Source organism: Pinus tabuliformis, chromosome 6 (assembly GCF_031772625.1).
Source record: "Pinus tabuliformis cultivar Carrire ecotype Pingquan chromosome 6, CPIR1, whole genome shotgun sequence".
Classification (NCBI taxonomy): domain Eukaryota; kingdom Viridiplantae; phylum Streptophyta; class Pinopsida; order Pinales; family Pinaceae; genus Pinus; species Pinus tabuliformis.
In genome coordinates this window covers 266,869,983-266,895,254 of record NC_142292.1, presented here as the reverse complement: position 1 = coordinate 266,895,254, position 25,272 = coordinate 266,869,983, and the positions used below count along the sequence as shown (strand labels likewise).

Genomic DNA, 25,272 nt, shown 5'->3' with positions numbered 1-25,272 from the left:
TCACTATCTACAAGGAGTACACCAATCTATCATTGTTGAAGATTGCTGATACACGGTTTGCCTCTTCATTCATGATGTTGAAGAGGTTGAGGGAGGTCAAGGCCGCTCTTGGGTCCATGGTTATTTCTGAGTTTTGGTCTTTTTGGAGAAAGACAGATCAGGTAGCCTCTAAAAGAGTGAAGGACACAGTGCTAGATGATGCTTGGTGGGAGAGGGTAGATCTAATTATTCGAATCATGGACCTTATCATTTCTTTTCTTCAATTTGCAGATACAGACAAACCCATCCTAGGAGAGGTTTATGAGGGATGGGATTCCATGATTGAGTCTGTGAGAAGCATTATTCTACAGAGTGAGTGCCCCAAGTATGAGACATCACCAGAGGCCTTTCGTGATACTATACAGAATATTCTTGTCAGCATATGGGACAAGAATTGTACACCTTTACATTGTTTGGCTCACTCATTGAACCCCAAATACTGCAACCATGAGTGGCTGAATGGTGGACCTTCCTGCAGATTCCCTCTTCACATGGATGGTGAAATCTCACAGGGGAGGAAAGAGGCATTCAGGCGGATTTTTCAGGATAGTGCATTGCTTGATGAGGTGGAGGATGCCTTTGCAGAGTTTTCCACTGGCAGTGGTCGATTTGGAGGTTATGATGTGATTAGAGACAGGGGGGCTAAGAAGCCCTATTCTTGGTGGGCAAATCATGGGGCAACAAGCCCTCCTCTTCAGCAGCTAGCCATGAGGCTCCTCTCTTAGGTGACTTCATCCTCTTGTTGCGAGAGGAATTGGAGCACATATGGGAATTTGTACAGTGTGAAGAAGAGCAGGCTTGAGCAGTCCAGGGTAGAGACAATGGTGTATGTGCACACCAACCTTTGTCTTATTTACAGGCAGAGGGAAAAGTGGTTGAGGGGAAAGACAAAGATGTGGGATGTCTTTCCTGATGATATGGGTCTGGACACCAGTGTTGAGTTGGCATTGGCAAACATGGATCTCAATGATCCAGTGCTAGAGCCTGTTAGATTTGATGACTTAGAGGGGTCATCCTCCACAGCAGCAAATGCAGAGGCAACTATGGATACAGGGGAGGAGGAGGATGCAAAGGAGAGCAGTGGGGACCATGATGATGAGGACATTGATGCTGATTCTGATGCTGATGATGAGGATTGATGCCTTGAGGCTTGTATACCTGTCGTTGTTTTACATTTTTTATTTCTATTTGCCATTGGCATTGCACCGGCACTACCTATGTAACACATTTTGATTTGATGACTTAATGAGAAAACTACAGTTGTTAGTGTGTTTATCTTACTATCTTGTAGTTGTAAGTTCTTTCAGTTTTGAATTATGAATCATTATTTATGTGACCACTGACATGCATTTGAATTTTCAATTTTGTATGTACTATGCATGCTACATTGCTATAGATGAAGATCTATGTTTGAAATCATTAATTAAAATTTGTGTAAGAAATATCTAATTTTATATATATATATATATATATTTTTTTTTTAATAAAATAATATATAATGAATCCTACGTGTCCTGTTCCGGGGGGTCAACGTGTCTGAATCCGATACTATGAATCCCGAATCCTACGAATCCCGAATCCCCGTGTCAGGTCATAGGTTATCGCATATCGCATGTGAGAGGAGTCTTAGGAGTGCGATGGAATCACATGTTGGTTGATGTGATATTGCGATAGCCGTTGATCTGGTGGACGAAATCAAAGGTGGAAAGGGCAATCATGTATCACAAATCGGGAATTTTGAATGCATATTATATTGAGTCCTTTGAAACTCCGCGATTGCGATAAAGGATGAGTTGGCACGTACAGTGGGGTTTGGTTAATATGCGCGGGTATAGAATTAACCAAAGTTGGTATAAAGGTTGAAGGGTGAGTTGTAAGGTTCCACGAAAAGGATCAGACTGGGGTTAGTTGTTAAATCGTTCCGCATGAGATTTACATAAGGGGCCTTAAACCTTAAATTATGAATGTTTGACTAGGCAGGTCATTGAAATTCCTGGGACAGATGAGATTATGCATTTTATATGCATACTGTGGGTATTGTAGGTTTTTCCTACGTCACAAGTAATAGGCTTGGATCTCTACTGTGGCTTGGACCAGAACCTCAGACCTTCATAATGCTATAGAATAGAAATTCGGAGGTCTGAAACTGAAGGGAAATAGTATAGGCATGTACAAAGAATTTTGACTGTCCCATCATAGAGGTATCCTTCTCAAACTCAAATTGAACTTGGTTTATAACTTGGATTATAACTGCTCTTGAATGCAATCTCGCTCTGATCCCATGTTGATCCCATGTTGAAATTCTAGTGTTGCAATGACTAGAATAGTTTTTTTCACAATTGATAACTACTTCTATTGATGCAAACAGTTCCTTCTTTATACTTTAATCAACAAGTAGCTATACATGAAATTCTTCAACCATTAATTCCTCAACAAGAGCAGCAAATAGAGGCCACAGTAGTAGACAATGAACAATAGACAATAAGTTCTAGTTTTTTTTCGCAATTGATAACTACTTCTATTGATGTAAACAGTTCCTTCTTTATACTTTAATTAACAAGTAGCTATACATGAAAAACTTCAACCATTAATTCTTCAACAAGAGCAGCAAATAGAGACCACAGTGGTAGACAATGAACAATAGACAATAAGCAAGAGACGAGACACCAATATTAGGCTCACATCCAGGGAAAAACCCACAAGGGGAACCCAAGAAATTCTTGTTTCCTACCCAAGAAATTTTTCTTTCCTTATGAGAGAGAGATTCTGATAAGGAAAGAGATTCTGTTCATCAATAGTACATCAGAATGTTCCAACAAATCTAAATTAGTCAACAATGAAATACCAATCAAAGTCTTCTCATAAAAGGAGAGATAATCCACTTCTGTCCAATGAATAAGGTCTGCACAAAGAGGCTGAAAATCTGGCCTGAGGTTTCTGTTACAAGAGGTCGAAAATAGTCCTGAAATTTCCACAGAAGCTCGGCCTAAATTCACTGTCAAACACAGTCGGACAAACCAGGTCAACGCCTTGCAAAAGGAGCGAAATCACAGTCCCAAGAATCAACGAACTTTTTCAGAGGTATTCGGCCTTCAAAGAGATTAGGTTTGTGGTAGAATGAATGCAAATAAGCCCAAGCCAAACTTCAGTCAATGTAGATACCAAAAGAAAGTCAACGCAGCTGTAATAGTCCTCTTTCTGTCCTTCACACGTGTGGTATTGCTTCTCTAATTGCAGATCGAATGCTTGATGAATTGGTTGGTTGAAATGAGAGCCAACGAGCTCTTATATATAGGCGTCATGTGAGAGCTAATTAGCCCTAATGGGGCTGACATGTAAACCTTTTGGAGGCGACTTGTAGGGCTAGTTGTGCCAACTTGTATGAGACCAAAAATTTAATTTCTTCTTTATGTTTGCAATGAAAATTCAAAAATGCTGGCCATAGCTACATTATTTTTCAACACAACATTGGTGGCATTGATTGTTGAACTCCTTTGTCATGGCATTAGTATAAAAAGTACCTTTTGCTGAAGCCAAAATCATTGATTAGGGCTGTCAAGCTTTTTCTGCCATATCATAAGGCTTGGATTAGGCAGTTTCATTAAAATTGGATGGTGTTGATTGATGCCCCTGGAAGATCAAGGTAGAAGCGAAATCTAGATGACGGACAGGGTGATACTAATTATGACGATCCCAATATAAATGATTTTGGAACATTTTTTGTCATTTTGTTCATTTATTCCCTGTTTCCAAATATTTGAGGGGTCATTTTTCCAGCATGTGTCCATTTGAGAAACTTGTACCAATTTCCCTGTATTATGCAACTTTAGTCAACTATAAAATGTACAGAAAAGACTCTAGATCTGTCAATTCCGAAGTGTTTGGCTTTATAATAATAATAATAATAATAATAATAGTAATCTATTTTTAAGGTCAAGCCAGACACCAAATTGGTGCATGAGACTCCCTTATTTGTGGGACAGGGGAACCCCCTCTGTGCAGCGATTTGACTGCTAAAGTCCTATGGAGGAGTACATGCTCTACGCCTCTCTGAATTGAATTTGAACTGGTGACCTCTTATGAGGAAACAGATTTTCTTAACCCTTATACTTTTAGGCATGGAATATGATTTGCAGGATTTCTTGTACCTTTGGTTGTGCTAAGACATTTTTATGAGGCTTCTCAAGTTCATCTTGTTGCCTTTTTGTTCTCTTTCTATCTTCAATTTATATTATTGTCCTTCATCTTCTGTAATGCTCCTCTTGATGCATTCTTGTTGCAGATATGTTAGAGATTATTTTGGATTTCTTGTACCTTTGTTTGTGCTAAGACCTTTTTATGAGCCTTCTCAAGTTTATCTTGTTGCCTTTTTGTTCTCTTTCTATCTTCAATTTGTATTATTGTCCTTCATCTTCTGTAATGCTCCTCTTGATGCATTCTTGTTGCAGATATATTCGAGATTATTTTGGATTTCTTGTACCTTTGGTTGTGCTAAGACCTTTTTATGAGCCTTCTAAAGTTTATCTTGTTGCCTTTTTGTTTTCTTTCTTTGTTGTGTTCTCTTCCTATCTTCCTCTTTTCAATTTATATTATTGTCCTTCATCTTCTGTAATGCTCCTTTTGATGCATTCTTGTTTCGGATATGTTAGAGATTATTTTTCTAGCAATTTTCCCCTGATTTTCCACTATATATTATTGCAGGGTTCACCAGACTTGAAGGCTGCAAGAGAAGTAGCAGATTACCTTGACAGTTTTCATCATGAATTTAACTTCACTGTACAGGTATCTCTTTATCTACACTGCATAAATGCATGTTTGGAAAAACATCTATATCAACTATACATTAAACAGAAAAAAATCTAACATCTTGCTTTGTTCACTTGGTAATAGGAAGGCATAGATGCAATTGAGGAGGTTATCTATCATATTGAAACATATGATGTGACCACAATTAGAGCAAGCACACCTATGTTCCTGATGTCTCGTAAAATTAAGTCTTTGGGAGTAAAGATGGTTCTTTCCGGAGAAGGCTCAGATGAGATATTTGGGGGTTACTTGTATTTCCACAAGGCTCCCAACAAAGAGGAGCTACATCGTGAAACATGTCAAAAGGTATCATACTGTTAAATGAAATGATTATATACATATGAAAAAGAACGGATAATTTAATGATATTTATCATCCATATGTCTAATTGGTGATGGCACCTTGTTAGCTCCAACTGTGTTTTGTTGTTTGTCTTGTAGTGACTTATACATCTCGTCAAAGGGATATTATCATTATCATAGTTGCACGGGAGCTCATTCGAACTGTTAGGAGACCTGTTCATTGAGTTCCCACATCCCAATGTAAATTTGGAGTGGGTAGGGAATTGTCCCTATTGGCAGGGAACAATGTTGGGAATGTTTCCAGTTAGTATGCTGCCCAAAAAAGGGTTCTTATGGGCATTGTTGCAATGTTTTGGGCATCTACAGGTGTGCGAAAACAGTTTTGCAAGAGGATTGTTTTGGTGCCAACTCAATCAAGAGTGGAACCTTATGAAGCAAGCGTGACTAATAAACCCCAAAACCAGTGAAAAACAGTAAAATATATGTTAAAATACCCTAATCCTAAGCTCACAAATATAGCCACCCCCCACAATGTCTCTTGTATCATGTATCGTGTTATTTGGAGTTTACTTTACAATTTTTTGATCTTTTCATAATGGGGGGTATTGCTATCCAAACCCTTACTTCTTGTGATAAGATCCTAAAGCATAAGCAAGACCTTGGAGGAACTAAGATGGACTATCCAATATCACCATAGTAGCGCCCTCTATCATTTTAAGCCAGCTCTGCTTCAGCACAAGTGGGTTATCCCTGTGGTAGGATTGCCAAAGATATGTGATGGAAGCTTATGGTGAAACGAAATTGAAGAGTTTATCTTTGGCAAACCAGTTTTTAGTGTTGAGAAATCTAGAGCAGTAAAAGTAGGTGATTTCTCTAGCAATGATAACTGCTTGTGAATATCTTTTTACTTTTTCTTTTGCATCAACATCCTGCATATATATTGATATTGACACATCTCCAAAAAGATACACAATGCCAAGGGTCTCTTTCTTTTTCAGACTTTATCAGGATCTTCCATGGAGATATCATAGTCAGATCTTTTAGTCAATGGATGTTGATGCCTTCTCCATTGTTCCGTTTTTCATGATCTCTTCCTTTCTGTATTCACACATTTCTTCCTACGAACTTCAATCATAGTTCCTTCAACTTTGTCAACCACCTCATATTTCATATGAGGACATATTATGTTGATTTCATCTAGTCAATGTGTGAATCATGTCTTCATGTATCCTTTCAAAGGAGGAGATCCTTTATTTTGATCATGCTTTTGAGGTAGAGCATTCATCCATGTTATCTGCAACTATATGGCATGACTTAATTTTAGCAAATACAAGCATACATACCTCATTTTCTTCCTTTTGGTCATCTAGACTTTAGCAGCTTCCTTGATTGATAGAACTTCAATAACCTTGACCTGCTTCACTTCGTATGACATCATACCATCATTCCATGAATCCATACAAGGTGGAATTCTTGGTGAGATACTTGCTTCTTCCAATAGGTGAACCTTTCAATGAAGATTCCAATGGAGGATATTGATCATCCTTATCCAGCAAATGCTCCTCTTGAATGATGTATGATGAGCTTTATACTAGATGACTTTTCTTCTTCTCATAAGTACTACTTATGCTTCTAATGAGGTTACCAAGAGCTACATCCTTCTATGGGTGACTGCCATAGACTTCTATTTCAGCTATCCTTCATGCTTCTTTAAGATGATGTCATGAGCTCTTGCTTTCAATTGTATGCTTCTATGATGCCATGATGCATCCTATCATGCTTCTAATGATTCCTACCATGATAGATATATTTTACAACAGAAAAACTTGAGACAAAAACTTGAAAAGAACTAGGTGAGGAAGACTATCTCAATCATAGTAGAGATCTTTTACTTCCTCTTTCTTGGATTTCTTCTTTTCAACTTCCTCCACTTCTTCAGTGATATGGGCTTCTTATCTTCCTCTTTTGTTGTTGTCCTCAAACTTCCCTTTTATCTTTGCCAGGGCAGCATATGCTTGAGTTTGCTCGTTTGATCCTACATCAGTCTTTGCCTTCAACTTGGTTTATTTAATTTTGCATAGTGACCACAGATCATTGAATGGAGTAGCTTCCTTCTTCCCATAGATACTTGATGTGAAGTTGCTCCATTCTTTCGGTAGTGCATTGAGCACTATGGTAGTCATCTCTTTGTCATACATTATCTCTTCCAATTCTTGTAGTTGATCTCTTATTTTAGATACCCTCATAAGTATGAGGCTATTCCTTCTTCTTTTGATATCTTCATCTTGTAGAGTTCTTGTCTTAACGAGATTACTTCTCCTATAGTGCTTACGGAGAATAATTCTACAAGTTTGTCATATATTTCTTTTGATGTTTCTAATTTTGATACATAGGGAATGAGGGGATCTTTACTGGATTCTATGAGAATCCTTTGAGCCCTTACTTTCCCTTTCATATACCTTGCATGTGCTTGAGCATCTTCCTTTGGAGGTTTAATGATTGAACCCTTAACATGATCCACTTCATTTTCTATGAGGATCAAATCAATCCTCTTCTTCCATGCAAGAAAATTTGTAGACCCAACCAAATTGTTGCTCTCCTTGCAAAAAGACATTTTGATAGATTTAGATGTGGACATAAAAATACTTACTTGAGAAGATACTCCTTGATGTCACTATCTTCAATCTGCTACCTTCTCGGATTTTATGATGATATGGTTTTGAGAAGATTTCTTCCTTCAAAAATGATTCTTGACTCCTAAGAGAGGGAGATCACTTTGAATCCTTTGATGATTCCAACAACTCCTTTCTTCTTGCTTTCCTTGGATGAGTAGACTTCAAGATGCTTTGATTTGTAGATCTCTTCAATTTGAGTAGAGGTAGGGTCTTTTGAGGTCACCTTCCTTGTGATGATGATTTGAGCGAGGATCCCAAGAATGCTTTAAGTGTGGACTTCTTTGATCGATTTAGGGTTTTGACACTTGCTTTAAGATGATGATGTAGTCCTTGTCTTCAAAATGCCTTTGAGATGAGAGGATATTCTTGATTCTTTGATTCCCTTGATATCTTTCTAGAACTTTGTTCCTTGAATGTCCCTTATTGTGTTGCCCTTCCTTGACTTGTTACCTCAACTTTGATACCATGTTGAGAAATCTAGAGCAGTAAAAGTAGGTGATTTCTCTAGCAATGATAACTACTTGTGAATATCTTTTTACTTTTTCTTGATTAGTTCTTATTTAGCTTGATTATTATAGTGTTCTTCTCATCAAACAATTACCAAAAACATGATGAACAATAAGACAAAGGACACAAGATATAGGCTATCATCTAGGGCCAAAACCTCTCCAAACTTGAGAGGAAAACCCACCGAATTCTTCTTCTTATAGAATCTTCAATTGATGATTTCCAAGACCAAGACCCTTGACCTACTAACCTCTCCAAGACCAAGTCACAAGGCTTCCTTGAAACAATTCTTCTTCCTTAAGTCAACGTTGGTCAAACTAATTGTTTCACCACAGATATCGACTTCTCTTCAGATTTTGGCCTATTGTCACATGCCTACAATTTTCAGCCTCTTCAGAAACCCTAGTTGCAGCATGTGTGAGGGATAAACAATGATTTATCCCTTGATTCCCTTCTCACTTGGATAGTGTCTCTTTCTTCTACAATTCAACTTGAAAGGTGACTTGATTTCTTCCTTGATTCGGCCTTCTTGGATGACTGTGATAACTCGGCTACTTCTGCAACAGATAGTACCAATCCTCCTCGCACGTGTGAGAGATATTTACCCCAAAAAAACCCAAAACACTTCGGTTCCTTCTTCTCCTTTCTTCGCTAGATGAGAGGCTCCTTTTCTAGTGTTTCTCACACTTCTTCCTCTATTTGGATGCTTGAATGAATGCTCTCCAAGTGAGGCCGAGTCCTCCTTTATATAGTGATCTGCCCCTGAAAATAAGCCGACTTGTCCTTATGCCTAGGCCGATATCTCCTAGAATGATCTATATCTTCTTTGGAAGGCCGACTTGTTTGAGTACTTGTGACAAGGCCTTGGAGGGTCTTTTGACTCTTATAATGACTCAAATACATATGTAACATGCCCAAGAAGGGTCTCTCATACATGACAAATACTTATTTGACTTTATGACTTAATGAACAATCCTAAGAGCTCACAATTGGAGCTTGATCTATAAAAATAAAATTCCTTGAGCGTGAAACCCATGACTCAAGCATAACATAAATAATATTATTTTTCTTCTTTACATCAATTACATATAATCATGATTACACCTGTCATTATGAAGACCGAACCTAGTTACATATTTCAATATTTGGAAAATAGATTTTTATAGGGAGATGGATGGACCATGACTAGTGTCGACCCATCGGGCAAGTGGAATCAAAAGATAAACTAGGTAGGGGAGCAATGATTAACTTCTTTCTTATGTCATAAGGGGAGCATGAAGCTGAAATGTGTTGATTTCTAATAGTATTAGATGTGCTCTAAGCCTCAAAATTTGCAGGGAGGTTAGGACACATGTATTCCAGAATACCGAGAAATCCTTTTTGGGAAATTCCACCCAGAGAAGGTTTTATTAAAATAATTAATTATTTTTAATGGATGCCTAAGTCTAAACTTAGGAAATTAAAATAATTAAAGGGTATTAATTAAAATGAGGGTGAAATTTCCAGAAGAAGACGAGGATCAAGCCAAAATGATCTGAGCCATTGATTAGAATCTAATCTGGGCTGTTGATTGATCAACGAGAGGATTATAAGAAGAGGCTTGATGGGCATTTGGAAAACACATTGAGTGAGAGATCAAGAGATCGAATTCTGAAGAGAGCTGCGCAATAGTTCCCTGAGAAGTGATCGAGGTGATTTCTTGCAGTGAGGGGCAGGGATAGTTTTCCGATTGAAGAGTTTCCTGATCCAGGGATACATCGTAGAAGAGGCAGAGAGAGAACTAGAAGAGGCAACGCAGAGCCACGCTGGGTAGTGCAGAGCCATGCTAAGGCAGCGCAGAGCCATGCTGAGGCAGCGCAAAGCCACGCTGGGTAGCGTAGAGCCACGCTGAGGCAACACAGAGCTTGAGAGGAGATTCAAAATTTTATGGAGGGTTTCGTTCTGGAGCCAAGACCCCGGGTGTGAGACTGGGAAGGTAGAAAGTCGAAGTTCTAGAGGCAAATCGATTAGCAAGAAGGGTGATGCAGAGCCTAGTAGTTGTGACCAGTGTTGATAATATCGATATCGGCAAAATATTGACAAGGGTCCAGAAAACATCTTATTGGCAATATCAGCGAAAATATCGACAAGCATAAAAAATGCATAATACATTCATTTTTTTTTAGATTTTTAAACATATAAAGCAATAACAACATCAACTAAACACATTGGCACATAAATATGAAGAAAATATTGATATATATGATGTCAAATAGAAATGATACATCAAACTTCAAAGGCAATACCAAATCCTGCTGATCCCTGATAATTGTCCAATCAAGGACTCAAACAAAATAACATCACATATATAAAAGTATCTCATGATCATGAGTTATAAACTTATATGTAGCAAAACAAATAAAACTAGCAACTATCTATCTAAGACCAGTGCCCTCTCCCTAGCAGCTATCTTTCTGTCTTGTTCAACAATTGCTTCAAGAGATTTTTGTATAACCTCCGCACTAGAAACCATACAATGCATTACATCTGCATCATGTGCAGGGAGTCTAGCCAGACTGTATTTCAATTGCGTAATCCCTCCTGACATCTTGGTCCCACACAATTTGTATGATATATATGCCCAATTTGCCCCACCAACAGGCTCCCCATACTCCCAAAATGGGTCCAAGGCTTTTGGCAAATTTGACATTTGTAGTGAACTAATTCAAACCTAGGGCACAAAAAAAAACAAAAAATTGGCATTAAACCCCCCAACACAAAAATAATAAGTAATAACCACCTCATTTAAAAAAAATTACTACATTATTTGCATTTTGCAATGTGAATGAAAAATGGCAATAAGAGGGTGCATAAGAAAGTTGAAAAAAAATGAAGCTTGCTGTCCAAATATGGAGAAAATCCTTGCATTGGCTCATGGGCATGAAAATCATAGCAAATGGAAAAAAAACAAAGAAACAAAATGTTGGTAGGCAAAGAGGCAAGCAAGCATAATCCTAAATCTATGAAAAAATCATTAACATAGGGGTTTTTAAGAACATACTTGTTAATGGAAGAAATGAAGTTTGTCTCACTGTTCTTCAATCTTTGGTCCACAAAAAAATATTAGTTGGTGGTGATAATCGCTATTTGATCCTCAATCCCTCCTTGACAACCACCACAAAACTCTTCCCCTTCCTTCTCCAACACTCAAAAACAAAAATGTAGAAAAAAAGGACAAATTGTCCTTTTTCTAGCCGCGGCCTAGCTTGCTCGACGATATTTTCTATCGTCGCGTGATATTTTGCCGATATCTCGGAAATATTGCGATATTTTCGGGAGCCAAAATATCGCGATATTTCGGCTCGCCGAAAATATCGCGATATTTTCGATTGTCAACGATATCTCGCCGATATTATCATCACTGGTTGTGACACTAAGTTGCATAGGCTGACGCAGAGGTAACGCAAAAGCAGTGTGGGGCTTGCCATCCAGAGTCTGGTTCAGTATTGAATCTCCAGTGATAGTGTGAGGTATCTCTCACTCATCTCTCTGCCAGTCAGATTCTCTGTATTGGATAACCAGTAAGGCATCCAAAGATTGTATTCGGAAATTACTGCTTAATAATACAAACCCTCAGTTGCTGCACCGATTTTCCCACATTGGGTTTTTTTCGGGGACATTAGTCCAAAAACAACGGTGTCACTTGTGTGTGTTATTTCTTTCTTGCTTAGATTCTTGTTTCCGCATATTTTTTAAAATTTTGAAGGCCGCAGTGGTATTTACTTCGATATTTACAGTAGAACATAGTAAATAACCAATGTTCTACAGGGTCACATCCCTCACCTGGGGTCGAGTTTTCTAGCTCCCTCGCGCTTCGTGGACTTGGGGACGAGAGGGGGACGTTTCCCCACGCTCCCAAAAAACAGGGTATGCGAGGAAACTTGAAAGGGGTCGTTTCCTCCAACTTGGGTCGTTTCCTAAGCGAAAGGGGTCTTAAGGGGTTGTTTCCCTAGAAAAAAATTCACAATTTTCTTTTATGAAACAAAAAAAATCGTAATTTTTAATATTTGTTGACCAACTAGGAAGGGTTTACGTTATGTGCATTTCACATTTCATTTTCTGTTTGCTCCTTCGTTGAATCGAACACTGCTATCATCGCCAAGCAACCTATTGTCTGCTCCGTTGAACGGAACGTTGCCACTGATGTATCAGAATTGACTTTTATATTATTCAGTATTCAATGTTCATAGTTGGAACTGGAACATCAATATGGTTTAAAGTTTACATTTTAAAACTTTTAAACATTTATAATTTATTTTCATTGTCCATTGTTAGTAAGTTAGTAGACTAGTAGGTACATTGTACAGTTACAAACTTACATGTATGATGTACGATTATAATTTATATGATAATGACATCAATGATCATGCTTTTCGTTTTAAATTTGTTTTAGTTATATGATTCATCGATTTATATTTTATAAGTTTTTAAGACCTCGACGTCCCCCCACGTTTCCTAAAAATTGGTGGGGAGCTTTTGCATAGGCAACTCCTGCGTATCCTCGCTCCCTCGCCTCCTCGTCCCGGAAACATGGTGGAACATTGTAAATAACTTGCATGGATTAACAAGTAGGAGAAGTAATATCAGTTTGCTGTAGTAGTGATTCGGGGCTTCTCGAATTTTCACAAAATGGACAATCTACATCAATCATGTATTGCTATCCACAAATGTAAAATTTACTTGTGAGGAATCTTAATAAGGAAAACTGTTAAAACATGCATGAGGTTGTATTCCAATAGACAATGTGAATGGCAACCAACTCTTAATTTTGCGAAAGTGTACACATTTACATTTCTAGCAATAAAACAAAGTATTCAAAGGGAAAGCAAATAATGATGAAACTTGTTCCATATATATATATAATGTAAACAATAAATAATGATTTAAATAACTAGCAATTAGTTAATGAAGAGGTATGTCCCTAAGGACATGACCGTTGGTGAAGAAGTACCTGCCCATGGTTTATAAGCAGGCCCTCATTCTCATTTGTAATGATCTTATCAATTCTTTTATACAATATTTAGAATAAAATTACTATCCTACAATGGACGTCTTTGTATTCGAAGTACTCTGAAGATTACTCCGCTGCGTATACGAACCTTGTTTGTTACATTGTATCAGAGCATTCCTCTGAGTATACAAACTTTGTTCGTTATGTTGGTTTCAGAACATTCCGCTGAGTATACAAACTTTTATTTGTTACATTGGTATCAAAGCATTTCTCTAAGTATATGAACTTTGTTCGTTACATTCCAACCATGGAACAATGTTACCAAGATGATGGCCCTTCATGCAACATTTGATGTAATAAATTCCAGCATTAATCCTCAACAATATTGAGCTCAAACACATATGTCACAAGAAGGGAAAACCCTTAACTTCGTTACTTTCAACTTTCAAGATATTCAACTAAGCTCCAAGGGAATCTTCCCAAATACATCCTTGAGAAACAAATGAGGGAGTTTCTTTATAAATAGAGTCTCTAGCTCAACTTCTTACAATAAAATAATATTAGTGGATTCTATATCCACCTTTTTGCAAGAAAAAATAATAAAATAATAAAATATATTACTCTCTAACCTTATCAACAACTCTCCAATGAAATAATAATAAGTGGTGATAGTTCCACCTTTTAATCTTACAAATACTAATGAACGATTTTCTTGATTTATGGAATTCTGTAAAAAATCCCACAGGTACATGATTTATGGAATTCTGAAACTGTAAAAAATCTCCTTAAGGCTCACCAATGAATGTGTTCGCCCTGGATGCCTCCTCAAATATGTGTATGTAGAAAATTTGCATGTCTTGTAGCCCACAACGATTTCAAGTTGTTTTACACATCATGTTTAATGTCCAACCCCATGCTCATTTGCTGAGTTAAACATGAATATAAAATTTCAATCAAAACACTAAATGGCTACCACTACTTTTTCACTCTCACTTTCAGCTTATAAATTTTTTTAGCAAGTACACACATGTTAAGTTTAGGTATGTTCTATGCTTAGAGCAATTTAATTCAATTTTCACAGTTAGCTCAATACCTTTTCCAGATTAGCAATCACATCAGCATTAAAGTAAATTGCAGATAGAACATAAACATAAATCGCAGAAGACAAGCCAAGACAAGAGGACATAAGATGTGGCGCTAGCCAGGGACAAACCCCAATGTGGGGAAACCCTTGATCAATTCTTCTTATATGTTCTTCAATAGTTCAGCAGAGAGAGAGAGAGAGAGATAGTACATTTACAACAGAAGTCAACACTTTGACTTATCTAGATAAGAGCATAGATCATCTTTAAGAAGCTAAGTCACCTGACACGAGGATTCGGGATTTGTGCTGTCGGATTCGGACATGTTGACCCCTCGGAGCAGGACACTTAGGATTCATTATATATATATATATATATATATATATATATATATATATTAAAATTAGATATTTCTTACACAAATTTTAATTAATGATACAAATTTATTGATTTCAAACATAGATCTTCATCTATAACTATTAGCATGCATAGTACATACAAAATTCAAATACATGTCAGTGGTACTGGTCACATAAATTATGATTCATAATTATCATGCAATATATATTTTCACAATTTTCATGCAATATATATTTTCAATATATATCATGCAATATATGGTTATCTTTCAAAATAGTTTATTATATTAAAATAAAAATAAAATGAAAATGATTGAACATCTAGTCTTGCAGAGTGAGAGGAATCTAATGAGTTGAAAGTTTCGCAAATATGTACTGACACTTTGGTTTTGTTCTGTCAAAATCGTTTATTATATTACAATTTCTACAAATATTAAAATAAAAATAAAATGAAAACGATTGAATATCTAGCCTACACAACAAGAGGAATCTAATAAGTTAAAGGTTCCGTAAACATGTACTAGCATTTTGGTTTTTGTTATCTTTCAAAATCGTTTATTATTTCGAAATTTCCCACAAATATTGCTTCGACGAGGGTCCTACGGGATTTAACAGTGACAATTGCTGAATATCTGATCAACACAGAGCTAGGATGCTAATCAACAAATAAACATTTTCACAATTAAAAGAAAATGCTCAGTAAGTTCGACCACCGAGTTGCTACAGGAAGGAAAGACGAAATATTCAGTGAGAAAGTGGCCTCGACATAAAGTCATGTGGAAGTGATCTTTGTGATCTGTGTAACTCGGAAATACAACACAATACATGCTCCATAGGAATCCGCATACAAATTGGCATCAAGACTGACAAGGGCACAAGCCAGTCTGCCCAATGTTGAAGAATGCTCTACTCCCTTAACTCCTTGCTGCAAACCCTTCTCCACTTGCCAACAGCTCACAAAACGCTTGCCAAATGAAAATATGCGTGGCTGTAATGACCAAATGCGGCCTTTTCATACCCGCGCAGGTCACTTTTTCCGCCTAGCGAGTCCTAGAAAATAGGACATGATTTCCAAAATCGTGACACGCTGCCAAAATCGTGACACGCTGGGGGATTCGACGTGTCATGTTTTTTGGACACGAATTTCGAGGGAATCGTGTCGGACACGACAAATTCGGATTCATGGGCCCTATAGAACGAATCCGGTTACTTAGCTAAGAAGATGATGCATGAGATCAGTTGAAGACAAGCTGCTTCAACTGATTCTCCAAGGTGTCTCCTTTACCTATCATCGTGCTACATCTCGTTATCATGCTGCATCTCACCGTGCTGCACTATGCTGCACCCATCATCACAGTGCTGGACCTAATGACCATGCTGTGCACTTCATGCTGCTGCCCGTCACTGTGCTGCTCCAATCACTGAGCTGCTCTCATCACAGATCTGCACCCAATGCTGCACTCATCACTGATCTGCACCCAATGCTGCACTCATCATGCTGCATTCATTACTGCATCCAATATGCTGCTTTACACTCACCAGTCTTAGCTGCTTGCTATGGCTTACAGCCTAGCAGAGCAGCTAGACTCCTCCAAAGTGCAGTCAACTAACAGTCACAATGTCTGCCTTGATTTGTCTGCAATTGTCCTCTAAGGGAAGGCTGTCACTGCCTTCCACAAGGCTGTCCTCCATTTATTACAACATGTATATATCTGACATGCCATACATCAGACTGAAGATGTCGCTGTCATGTGTTCACTAGATAACATACAACCTAGAGAGCAGACTTCACTGTTTCTTCTTTATGACAGCGAATTCCCAGTTCTTAACTCATGCCTTGTAACTGTTTTATCTACAGCACTATGCTGTCATCTCCAGCACACTTAGGCACCTACAGCACTTAGTCCATGCTGTCATCTCCAGCACACTTAGGCACCTACAGCACTTAGACATGCTGTCACCTACAGCATACATTAGGTTTCTTTGTGCTGTTGATAAGGGCTGCGTATTGTAGACAAAACAGCAACTAGATATGCTTGATTAGACTGCGGATTAGGGCCTTTGTTTGCTGTTCATTAGGCCTCCTTAGACTGTGGCTAGGGCACCTTATTGGACTGCGGATTAGGCAATGCTGCTAGAGTTCTCCTTTGACTGCGGCCAATTCTCTCCCTTGCCTGCGGCTAAGGCTAGAACATGTGGCTAGGGCTGTGTGTTAGGGCTGTGTGTTAGGGCAGTGTGTATGGAAGCTTCCTTACTGCTGTTAGGGTATCCCTTTTGCTGCTTCTAAGGGCTGTCCCAAATCCTTCCAGAACAGCGTATATATTAGGGCATGATAGGCTGCGTTAGAGTCTGCTGTTTAGGCTTCCTTCACCATGCTAGATCTCCTTTCCTTTCTGCGTCTAGGGCTTTTTCATTAGGGCAGCGTTATCCCTTAGGATCTCTCCTACTAAAACCCAAAGACAAGTAGAAATGACTTGAAGGCCACCTCTATTTATACTAAAACGTTGAGCACATGTGGGGTTTATTTGGTTGCTGATCGACCTTGACGAACTGTCCCATAACACAAATAAATTCATATCTCCATGAATACTTATCGGAATTGGATGATCTTTAGATCAATCCTACACTTCTCGATGAGAGGGATCATCTGCCATTAATAAGATGACGCACATGGAGTTTGGCCCTAGTTGCCAATTTTAACATTTATGGAATTCTGTAAAAAATCCCACAGGTACATGATTTATGGAATTCTGAAACTGTAAAAAATCCCCTTAAAGCTCACCAATGAATGTGTTTGCCCTGGATGCCTCCTCAAATATGGTTATGTAGAAAATTTGCATGTCTTGTAGCCCACACTGGTTTCAAGTTGTTTTACACTGGTTTCAAGTTGTTTTACACATCATGTTTAATGCCCAACCCCATGCTCATTTGCTGAGTTAAACATGAATATAAAATTTCAATCAAAACACTAAATGGCTACCACTACTTTTTCATTTTCACTTTCAGCTTATAAAAAAAATTTAGCAAGTACACACAATTTTGGACACTCATTTTTGGTCAATCACAGACCTTGGAAAAAGCCCGGAAGGAAAACCAGTTAGGAGGATTTGATTTTGCTTATCTCATAGAATTATTACAGCATTAAATACACATTGAGGGTACTTATCTCTCCCTTGAAAATTGGGCCAGTCATCCTAGAAACTCGTGCCAAAGTTCTGGAAATTCGTGCCACTGTTCTGGACCTCTGACTTCCTTGAAGTTCGGACCACTGTCAGCAATCTCTGCTCCTGATTTTTGTGCCCTGTGCCCAGAATTTTCTCCTCAAAATTCGGGCTACAGATTCAGAATATGACCCTCGAAATTTGTGTCACAGGCTGCCCCTTTCTGCCTTGAAAACAGTGCTGTCAGACCTCCCTTTTCAGTCCTTGAAATGCTTGCCTCAGACCAGCACTTCGGCTCTTCGATTTTCATGCTGAGTTTCTGCCCTCAGCCCCTCGAAAATCATTCTGAATCTCTACCCGCAGTCCCTCAAAAATCACCCTGAGAGGTGGCCTGCTGTACCTTGGTCTGCATGCCTGATTTCCAGCCTAGAAACTGGGGCTGTGTGTGGTTTCTACTTTCTGCTGTGTGTTCTCTCCTTCAGTAACTGCTATCTCAGCCTCCTTGCCTTCTCCTCCTCCTTGCTCTTCTCTTCTCCAACACTTGCACATGAAGAATGAGCTCTCCACTTGCCTTTTTCCTCCTTTTTAGTCTCACAATGATGAGAATCCCTATCCCTAGCATCAAGGAATGAGATTAGATCTCAGCTCTTCTTGATCAAGGGTGGAGATTTAATCTCTCACTGACCCCCTCTTATGTCTGCCCCTTCATTAATGAGCCTCCCGAGTCACTTTAATGTCTTTTTGTACCTTGTACCTTTTTCTCATAAAGTCACTTTAATGTCTTTTTGTAACTTGTACCTTTTTCTCATAAAGTCACTTTAATATAATAAAGTACCATGTTCTTTTTGTACCTCATAAAGTGACTAAAAAGTCACATGACTTTAATGACCACATAAATTCACACTAAAAGGTAGGTTCACATATTTTCCTAGGCCAAAGGAAAAAATCACTAGGAAACACCTCTTTGGTACCTTTTTTCAACAACTTGACCATGTAAATCCCTTCAAAAGGTCATGTGTATCCTCTCCATGGAATGCTCCATCAATATGCCTCCTAAACTGTGCATAATACCTCCATTGAAGGGACTGCTCCCCTTGATTGGTGAGTCAAGTTTCAACACGTGGAAGATCAAAGATATGTTGGATATATCAAAGGGAGTTAGGGCATTCTCTCCAAGACCATCCAGGTCTTGGAAATATGTGCAAACTCCTCAAGAGGGGAATTGTGCCCCAGAGGAAAAATCCGTGTGCATTATTGGTGGCACAAACTCCAAGGTAAGAAAACCATGTGCTTTTAAAAATAGTGTGCAAATAACATCACACTTTTTCAAAACCATGAGCACAAATGAGGAACAACCTAATAATATGTACATGCATTTATTTATGCTATATTTATTTCTTGAATGCAGCTAACTTCTCTGAAAGGTGGGATGTTTCCTTCAAAGTGGATCTCATCTGAAGTGTTACAAATAGTTCTGTGGTGGTTATAACCAACCCAAAATTCGATTTGGGATTTTAGATCTCAACTTTTGCCTGTAAATATACCCTGTTTATTACAATTGGCGGGAGATTTCTGCGAATATATAAGAACCTTTTTGAATAATCGATAATTGAAAAAATGATAGGAATGAGGATGTTTACAATAAGCCTGATGATGGTGTATTTATACGTATTGGCTGGTTCCTAGGTGAAGGGGTATGTACCACTTGACTCTTCATTAGCCTAATTATAGTACTAATATTATTAAGATTTGTATCATTACGATTATAAGATTGCCACCTGCTTAAGGAATGCTTTGTCCAAAGCATAGTAAATTGCATTCTTTCTAGTTGAGCTTGTTTCCTTGGTGGCATCGAGTTTGTCTAGTTTCAGTGCTTTGACTTCATTTTTTCTTTGACTGTTGGTGAGGTTTTTTTGTATCATTTGTTTCAGATCTTGAAATCATTTAACCTGGTTGTTTAACAGGACCCTTTATGCTTCTTGGTAACATATTTCCCTTGCTTTCTATATTTGGGCTCTTTCTTTATTGGTTGTAATTCACCTCTCTTGAGAATAGAACCATATAAGTTGTAATGTTGACCTTGCTAGTTAAGGTCCATGAAATGTTCTTCAAGGTTTGTGGTGTAAGTTCCCTACTGCATCTACCACTTTGCACCTAGCACCATATCCAACTCATTGAATGGTAGAATGTAGAAAGCTGTTTGTAAATCCAATTCTTGGATTTGAATTGAGACTTTATGATATCTACCTACTTCCTTGACCTTTTGTCCAACAACAACTTTAATTATGAGGCCTTTGGTGGGTTCAACAAAAAGGTTTAGTTGTTTAGCAACATTTATGTCTATACAATTATGAGAATTGCCAGAATTTATGAATACCATTACATTTCTATTTTTTAAAACTCCTTTAAGCTTGGGGGTCTTAGGTTGTGATTTTCTAGTTATGGATTCCAGTGGAATTGTAGGGTTTTTTTATTTTTTAAGGAGCCTGGATCTTATCAGTTTTCTTGAGATGAGGCGAAAGATACTTTTTTATCGGTTGTTGTATTTGGTACTTTATAGTAGTCTATAATTGAAGAACACCTTCCTCATTTCTATTTTGTTAGGCACATGAGATGGAAGCTTGTGATATTTTTGGTTGTGCTTCATTATCAGTAGCCAATTTTTTGATTTAAATCTATTCAGTTGACTTGTTCTACATTGACTTCTTTCCTGAATTGTGGTCAATGAGATCAACGTTTATCGTGGACTTTTTTAAGGTTCAAGTTCTATTGTTAACTCATCTCATCTTTCAATTGGTTGGTTAATCTTCTCTATGCTTGTTAATTATCTTTGATGCCTTGTCCTTGTCATATTTTCACTCACATAGATGTCTCGGGATCTATCTCCTACCATATTGACAAAAAATATTTCCCGTATTTATTAATTCTGGTCATCATCTTTGGGAATCTTCAATTATTTCATCAAATCTGGCCTTAATTCCCATTAATTTGTCATTTTTTTCTCCTCGACTCTTTTTTTCCCACCCACTAACTTTTTTGGTGACTTTTAAATCCTATCCATAATTTGCAAGGTGGTACTCTTTGATTGGAGGTGTTTATGATTTACCATTTTGTAGTTTTTTCTTTATGGGACACACTTTTAGTTTACATTATATACTATGCGTATATAGTTGATTTTTATTTATTTTGAATAAATGTACTTATAAGCCAATAAAACTGACTTCATAAAAGTTTCCCATGGAAAAAGTTCGAAATGAGTTGAAGGGGATGGGACTTTAGGAAAAGGCATGTATGACTTTTATGGACAGGTCCAAAGCTGTTGGAGATTTAGAATGGTGGCAATTGTACTACTAGAAGACAAGTTGTCACCTAAGTCACCAAGTTTGTGTTCGTGTTCGAGTTCAGTGACGTTGAAATTCGAATAAAGTTCGGCACCTAAAATTTTGCCGATAAAGTTCGACATAAAATTCGACATATAGAAATTTGAAAAAAAATGTATATATATATATATAATCAATTTAAAGTCAAATTCAAAGTCCATAATGTACATTGCAAATACATAAGATTATTGCTCAAACATTTAAATCATTTCCACATAATTTTATAAACCATGAAAGCGAGTGCCAATAAAGAACCAACTTCCATACATAGTAAACAAGGTGAGAAATTCATCATAGACGTTGGCACCCATATCAAATTCAACAAAACCATGGGCCATATCAGATTTCATATATTGAAATACAATCTGATAAAAAGTATTCAAAATATATAAACTCGAAAGTTTAAAGTAGCTTGGTAGTTTTAGAAAATTGTTCATGCAAAAGGTAAACTAGAAATCTAAAACAGGAACGCAAGTTTTATTCTTGATGTTCTTGTGGCCCACTTGTTATATCAAAAAGTTCTATATCATCAATAGCAGTAGGAGCTGTGAATCCGCTAGATGCTTCAACATCAAATTCATCACTCAATTCCCTGTCAATGTCACTATCAATGTAAAAATCAGCTTCATCCATTGATGCATTTGGAACAGGATCGATCCACGGAGTAGAGGAATTGGACGACTCTTTAGCCACATTTTTCAAAGCCAACTACGAACATAAACAAGATCTTCTAATCTTCTAGATAACTATTAACAATCTATTTCTTTTCTTGGAATGAATGTGGTCAAAGGAACTCCAATTCCTTTCACACGCTGATGCACTTGATCCCTGACTTAAGATACAAATTGCAAAATATTGCAATTCTGGTGCCCCTGAACCATAAAATTCACTCCATACTATTGGATCATTTCTGCTCCTATCATACTTTGCTGATTGTGTTCCAAATAACCCTTCTTCTAACCTGTATGCCCTCAACTGACTTCTGACCAAACCTGCAATTACTAGATCTGGATTTAGCTTCTCAATAGCCTGGATAAGTCCATTCATGATTTCTTCATCCCTATGTCTTGATAACCCAAACAATTTAGGGTCCAAATAGCATGCTGCTGCATGTAATGGACTATGCATCATCTTCCATATTTGATCAATTAAATCCCATATCTCCTGGTAATCAACTTCCACATTATTAAAATCACTTGCAATGGTCTCTTTGCTATGATCAATGCTTTCATAAACAAAACCCATACAAGGTTTGTCACCATCAACCATGCGGAGCATATTAACAGCTGGGCCACATATTTTTAAGACCTTGTTTGCATTTTCCCAAAAGCCATTATTGAGCACTATTTGTTCAACATTTTTCCCCTTAGTTTCTTTTGAAAGGGTAGATCTCTCCCACTTAGTATTGCAAAAAGCAACTCTTAGTTTTGCTTTTTCCTCAATAACTCTTTTTAGAATAATATAAAAAGTGGCAAACCTTGTATCACAAGGCCTCAACAACTCTTTTGATGCATTCTTCCTATATATGCTCAAAGTGAGACGATGGTTGATGATGAAGTTTGCAATTGTTTTGGCTCTTCGGATTGTCTCATTGACCCAAGGAAATTTGGCTAAGTCATGCAACATTAAATCCAAGCAGTGAGCTGCACAAGGGGTCCAATAAATGTGATTATACTTTTCCATAATCAGCTTCCCTACACCAACACAATTTGATGCATTATCTGTAATAACATGGATCACATTTTTCTCCCAAACCTCTTGAATTGCTTCATCCAAAATTCCAAAAATAAATTTTGATGTCTTCACTCGATCCATTGCATTTACTGCCTTCAAGAAAAGTACCCCTTGAGGACTATAAACAAGCACATTGATCAATGGGCGATGACACATTTTTGATCAACCATCACTCAAAATTGTGCATCCTGTAAGCTTCCAAGACTCTTTAATCTGAACCAACTTTCCTGTCACTCTGTTTTTTGTTTTCTTTGGCAAAGTTGTCCTTAAAGCTTCAGATCCGGGAGGAACATAGCCCTTCCCAAAATCAATGGCCTTTTTAGTTACATTTTTGAAATATGGACTCCTCGCCACATTAAAGGGAATTGCACATGCATAAAAGAATTCTGCAACATCATCAACTTCTTGTCTCTCAACAGGTTTCCAGAATTGATTTAATGTTTTGGTTCCACCTGCTTTTACTCAAGTAGAACTTGATCCACCAATGGTTGAGATTGAATTAATGGTGCTGGAGGAAGACATGGCAATCTCCCTCGCTGCCTCTTATTTTCCCTTTTCTCTTTTTCCATCTTTGATGTGAAATAGTCTTTCTCCACTGCGGTTTTTGGTTCATCAGAGATCTTAGTGCTGCCTTCAACACCACCTCCACTTCAATTGATAATACTGAGAAGGTGATCCACTTCTCTAATTAAAGAGCCAGTGAATTGATGTCCACACAACTGACACAAAAGATTTTCCCCTATTTTTTGACAAAATTTCATGCTACAACAGTTGATTTTGGGGGTGCCATTGAAATTTGAAGGTTCTGAACTTCTGATTGTTGAAGACCAAGGTGAAGGCTTGAAGCCTGAAATGTCTGCAATTTTTTTTTTTTTTTTTTTTTGTATATTTTATTTTAATTTTTGAGTTTAATTTTTTTTGCAGAATGAAATTATGAAACTATAATTTATAAAATAAATTTAAAGAGTCCGGATCTCTCAGGCTGAAGCCTGAGAGTCCAAACACTATATCAAAAGAACTAGTAAATTGTAATTTGTCACTTACTGATAAATTGTATTTAACTAATAAAGAACTAGTAAATTGTATTTAGTTGATAAAAAAAATGTGTATTTTAATTTTTGACTTACCTGGAGGCTGGACAATGCGGCTTGCTGAAGGTTGCTTACGGGACGGGGAGACTGGAGTTTGGACGCTGTCGTCCTGCTGTGCAGTGTGCGGTCGTCGCTCAGTGCTGTCACTACTCTGTGGCGGTTCACTGCTCTGTCAGTGGTCACGAGAGGGTCGAGGCTGTGTTACTGTGTATGTGTGCAGCGTCTCTGTCAGTGGTCACGAGAGGGCTGAGGCTGTGTATGCGTGCAACGTTGTGCGAGGAGTGGAATGAAACAAAACAAATGTCAAAACCCGCGGAGAGCGACGCTGTGCCTGTCACTGTGTTTTGGATTTATGAAATAAAACAAAACAAAACCCGCGGACGCTGTCACTGTGTTTTGATTTGTGAAATAAAACAAAACCAAACCCACCCTCCGCGGCATACATAAACAACAATTTTTTTTTAATTTTTAAACAACGAAAAAAATGAAACCCTAACTTAGACGAGCCCGCATGAAATTTAATTTTTTAAAACCAGAAAAAAACGAACCTCAATGAACTCAATGGCGAATTTAATTCGAATTTAATGAAGTTCGGCAATTAAGTTCGGGTTCGAATTCAGGTTCGAGTTCGTCATTTTGTTCGGCAACCTAATCGAACAAATTCAAATTCGGTTGAAGTTCGGCGAATTTCGAATCCCTAGGATTAAATTCGCCAAACCCGGTGACTTAGGTTGTCACTGGTATGGGTTAATCGTATGGAATCGAATTAATCTGCTAATTGATTGGGATAGGCGGTTGTATAGAAATATTGGAATTGGCAGCATGGTGTAGTAGTACAGATAAATTATGGCGGTGGATGTATGTACTAGTTTAACAACTGTATGACAGGATAGTGGATTGTTGCTTGATTTATAGAGGACAATGTACAAACTGTATGGAACTGATGGATGAGGATGGATCCCTTAATTAATTCCTACATATCACATATTTGTCTGATTGTTTTGTGTTGCTGAGGTGCCATTTCCTCTTCTTCTTCATCTTGCTCTTCTTGTTCTTCCTTTTCTAGATCTATGCTTGCTGTCTCATCTCATTCTTCATTTCTTTGTTGCCTTTCTTTTTGTGACAATGCTTCATCTACCATTACAT

The 25,272-nt window shown here is 37.7% G+C and overlaps 1 protein-coding gene across 1 annotated transcript in view; it reads left to right on the top strand.

Annotated features, from left to right (window-relative positions):
- The window catches only part of LOC149258392 (asparagine synthetase [glutamine-hydrolyzing] 2-like), a 300,044-nt gene that overhangs the window by 119,885 nt on the left and 154,887 nt on the right, over positions 1 to 25,272 (top strand). Inside the window, exons 8-9 of the mRNA XM_089415256.1 lie at positions 4,741 to 4,821; positions 4,930 to 5,151. Coding sequence (XP_089271382.1) covers positions 4,741 to 4,821; positions 4,930 to 5,151 — 303 coding nt within the window. The remainder of the gene's footprint in view (positions 1 to 4,740; positions 4,822 to 4,929; positions 5,152 to 25,272) is intronic.